The 3,351-nt window shown below is 38.6% G+C and overlaps 1 protein-coding gene across 1 annotated transcript; it reads right to left on the bottom strand.

The window, feature by feature from the left end:
- Positions 1-212: 212 nt before the first annotated feature.
- On the bottom strand, positions 213-1,649 carry LOC146942058 (uncharacterized). Its single transcript, XM_085750004.1, has one exon. The coding sequence runs from the start codon at positions 1,647-1,649 to the stop codon at positions 213-215; it is 1,437 nt and encodes a 478-aa protein (XP_085606130.1).
- Between the last annotated feature and the right edge of the window lie 1,702 nt (positions 1,650-3,351).

The raw sequence follows: 3,351 nt of genomic DNA on the forward strand, positions 1-3,351 counted from the left end.
TAGACACTTTTTTTTTTTTTTATCGAAGGACTTATAAAAGCAAATTTGTAAACATCATAATTGAAAATTTCATTGACTAATTAAAGTACTGCAAGATAATTCCCTTCTAACAAAACTGAGCCAAGGGATAGACTCCAAAGTTCATCACAAAAAGCTAGAAAATAACATAAAGTGGTGAAACATCTGGGAAACTCTTGAGCTCTTGTAGTGGACTACTCCTCAAAATCTGAGTGTGGACCGTCAAACAAATCCATGGAATCCATGCGCTGCTTCTTAGTGATATGCTTTTTAAGCAGCCTGTCCTTCTCCTGGAGTAGATCATCTCTCTCGATCACCTGTTGCCCTAATTTGAGAATCACACTTTCCTGCTTCCTTATTTCTTCATTTTTGTCTTCCATCATGAGCATAGCCTCGTCATATTTCCTTTTCCAAGTGGCAATTTCTCGATCTTTATCAGCCAATCGTTCTTGGTGCTCCCCCATAGTCTTAGAGGGTAAGGGTAAAGATGATGATGGAATTGTTGCGGATACGAGCCTCGGTACGGTGTAAGGCATCTGATTCTGGACAGCTTTACTAATGACCCACTGAATATAGGATCCATGCAGAAAATTATCCCTTTTTCCCAGTTGGTTCCTGTTAAGTCTGTGAATACTCCGCCAAGCTTGCACAAATTCCTCCCTTTTACCTAGGTGATTACCGTCATTGTGGTAGAACTCATTGGTTAAAGCAAGGTTACTTGGTTGGGTCTTCATTGGGTATCCCAATTGATGTCGGGCAAGGACGGGATTGTAGCTAATTCCTCCCTCCATACCAATGAGAGGTACATTGGGATAGTCACCACATCTGATAATGACTGTCCCGTCATCCCAGGTTGGACGGTACCAAACTATATCAGCTGTTGTCAAGGCCATGATTTTTTTAGACCAGGGGGTACCTTCAAGGTTGGCTATGAAAGAGCGGGGTTGAGGTAGATGAGAGACAAACCATTTATAGAGTAAAGGTGCACAACAAAGGATAGCTCCACGAGTTGCAAGGGTTCGATCATGGATGGAATGGTAGGTGTTTGCTAGAAGAGTAGGGACGGGGTTTTTGGGAAGAAAAACTTGGATGGCACGGATGTCAACAAAATTAGGAATGTACGGGAAAAGCACAAGACCATAGATAAGTAGGGCTAAGACAGAGTAAAAGGCATGGTTGGCGCCAGATTTCTCAAAAATGGAGGCCTGATCGTAAAGGAAATCGGTGGAGAAACCCGAGGGACCCCCTTTGGTTTGGACAATAAGATTATCTCTTACGATGGAGGCATCAAGATGGAGGGCTTTAGCAATGGTTGTGGCTTTGGGATTGGGTTCAAGGTCGCTGAAAGGTACTTTGTTAAGCACGGGTATACCTATCAAATGAGAGTACTCTTCTAGTGTAGGGACAAGCTGATAGTCTGGGAAAGTAAAACAGTGACAATGACGGTCATAAAATTGAACCAAAGTCTCCAAGACGCCTTTTGTAACATCTACCTTAAGGATATCCAGCAGTTTCCCATGAAGTTCGCGAAAATCATCCTGGCTAGCTACCTTCCTCCCTAGCTCCCTTAATTTAGCCACATCTGGCTTCTGGAAAGTATACTTCCTAGTGTTTCTTGTAGGAATTTCCATCTATGATGTTTACAAAAGAAAAAAGTTCATATAAGTCCTTCGATATTTTGATGATGAAAAAGAAGGTTTTATGAATGAATGCATGTATGCATGAATATGCTACACAAACGGTGAAAACACAGTGAGGTTAGGCCCATAATGATGGAGTCAAGGGTAAACGCCATTGGTGAGGACTATGGTTTTCAAATGTACCTGTATCACGGGTTCTACCAAGTTCCCAAAGTTATCAACCACTTCCGAACACTATCAGGTTACGGAAATACTTCCGTTCCAATAATGTTCGTAAGAAAGTCTCGTCTGAGTGTGGTATCGCGTGTCAACTAAACCAAGATTACTCATGATTAGCCACCGCACCACGTCCTAAAAGGCCAAGAGGGGTTAAAGGTAACTAAAGGTCCTCAACTTTCGACAGTCACCTGAAAATAACATGCCAACACGAATACTCATGCCAACATAGTATACTTCCAAGATCCCTCAGTTGAGTGGGGTTATCACATGTGTCACAAACCAAAATTCACTCTTGGCAAGGCACTATGATTATACCACCGTCCTATCTTAAATTTCTCTCAAGTCCGGGTGTAGGACTTATCTCACCACTCACGTTAGAAAGGAGAAAGAAGAAAGATGAACAGATATACACGTATTTCCATCTTTTATTTTTGTTTTTTAAGCAAGTTATAGCACAATAGTTAAATAAGACCAAGTTAGGCTCAACCCTCTTAGGGGTATCCCCAGCGGAGTCGCCATTTCTGTCGCGTCATTTTTCGGAGATCAAGGCTATTTGATTAGCTTTTGACTCACTAAATTTATTTCACGACTGAACATTTAATTTTTAAGAAAAGGGGAAAAAAGTTCAAACACCCCCATTTTGAAAGATTTTGGGTTCGGGGGTTGGTTACATAAAGGGAAAGTGTTAGCACCCTTTATGTCCGTAGTACTCTACGGGAACCTCTTGATTTTATTTAATTAATGTGATATAACTTGCTTATTTTCTTTAAAAAAAGAATTTGAAATGATTAAAAAAAGGAAGACCTAATTATCTACATTTTATTGATTTGGAAGGACGAGTGTCCTCTGCCTACGTACCCGTGAAGGATCAAAATCACGTAGTTCGTGGTAAAAAACTGACGTTTGATTGGTTGTGTGTTTTTTATTAGTTTGAAAAAGGTTTTAAAATGAAAGAAAGCCAAAGTGGCAAATGGGTATTTGTTTGTGTTTTTTAATATTAAAGAAAAAATGACTCTCAAAGTAAAATTAAGATTGATTTGATATTTGATTAAGAAAGAAAATAAAAAGACGTCACTTGATTTAAGATCAAGGTTTATTTAAGGAAAATATTTTTGTGATTTTTGGTTTATTTGCATGTTTTTGTTTGTTGAATTTAAACTAACGGAGCATAAAAAATAAAAGCGTAGGTATTTCGTGGTGACGTTGGATCACCACGAAAACCTTTAACCTAGTCTAGAAACAAAGTAAGAGACATACACACACGCACGCACACATGCACCTAAACTATTACATAAAAACCTATTATACATGCTACGGTCTGCGAGAAAATAAATAAATTACATTAAGCCTATATTTACATTCTAAATTCTATACAAGATGAAGAAAAGTAGATAAATTACATAATGCCTAATTAATACATTCTAATTTCAAGCAATGATATAAAAATAAATTAAAATGCATGATAAACTAGACT

Source organism: Medicago sativa, chromosome 3 (assembly GCF_051527215.1).
Source record: "Medicago sativa cultivar Bolivia chromosome 3, Bolivia_mono, whole genome shotgun sequence".
Lineage (NCBI taxonomy): Eukaryota > Viridiplantae > Streptophyta > Magnoliopsida > Fabales > Fabaceae > Medicago > Medicago sativa.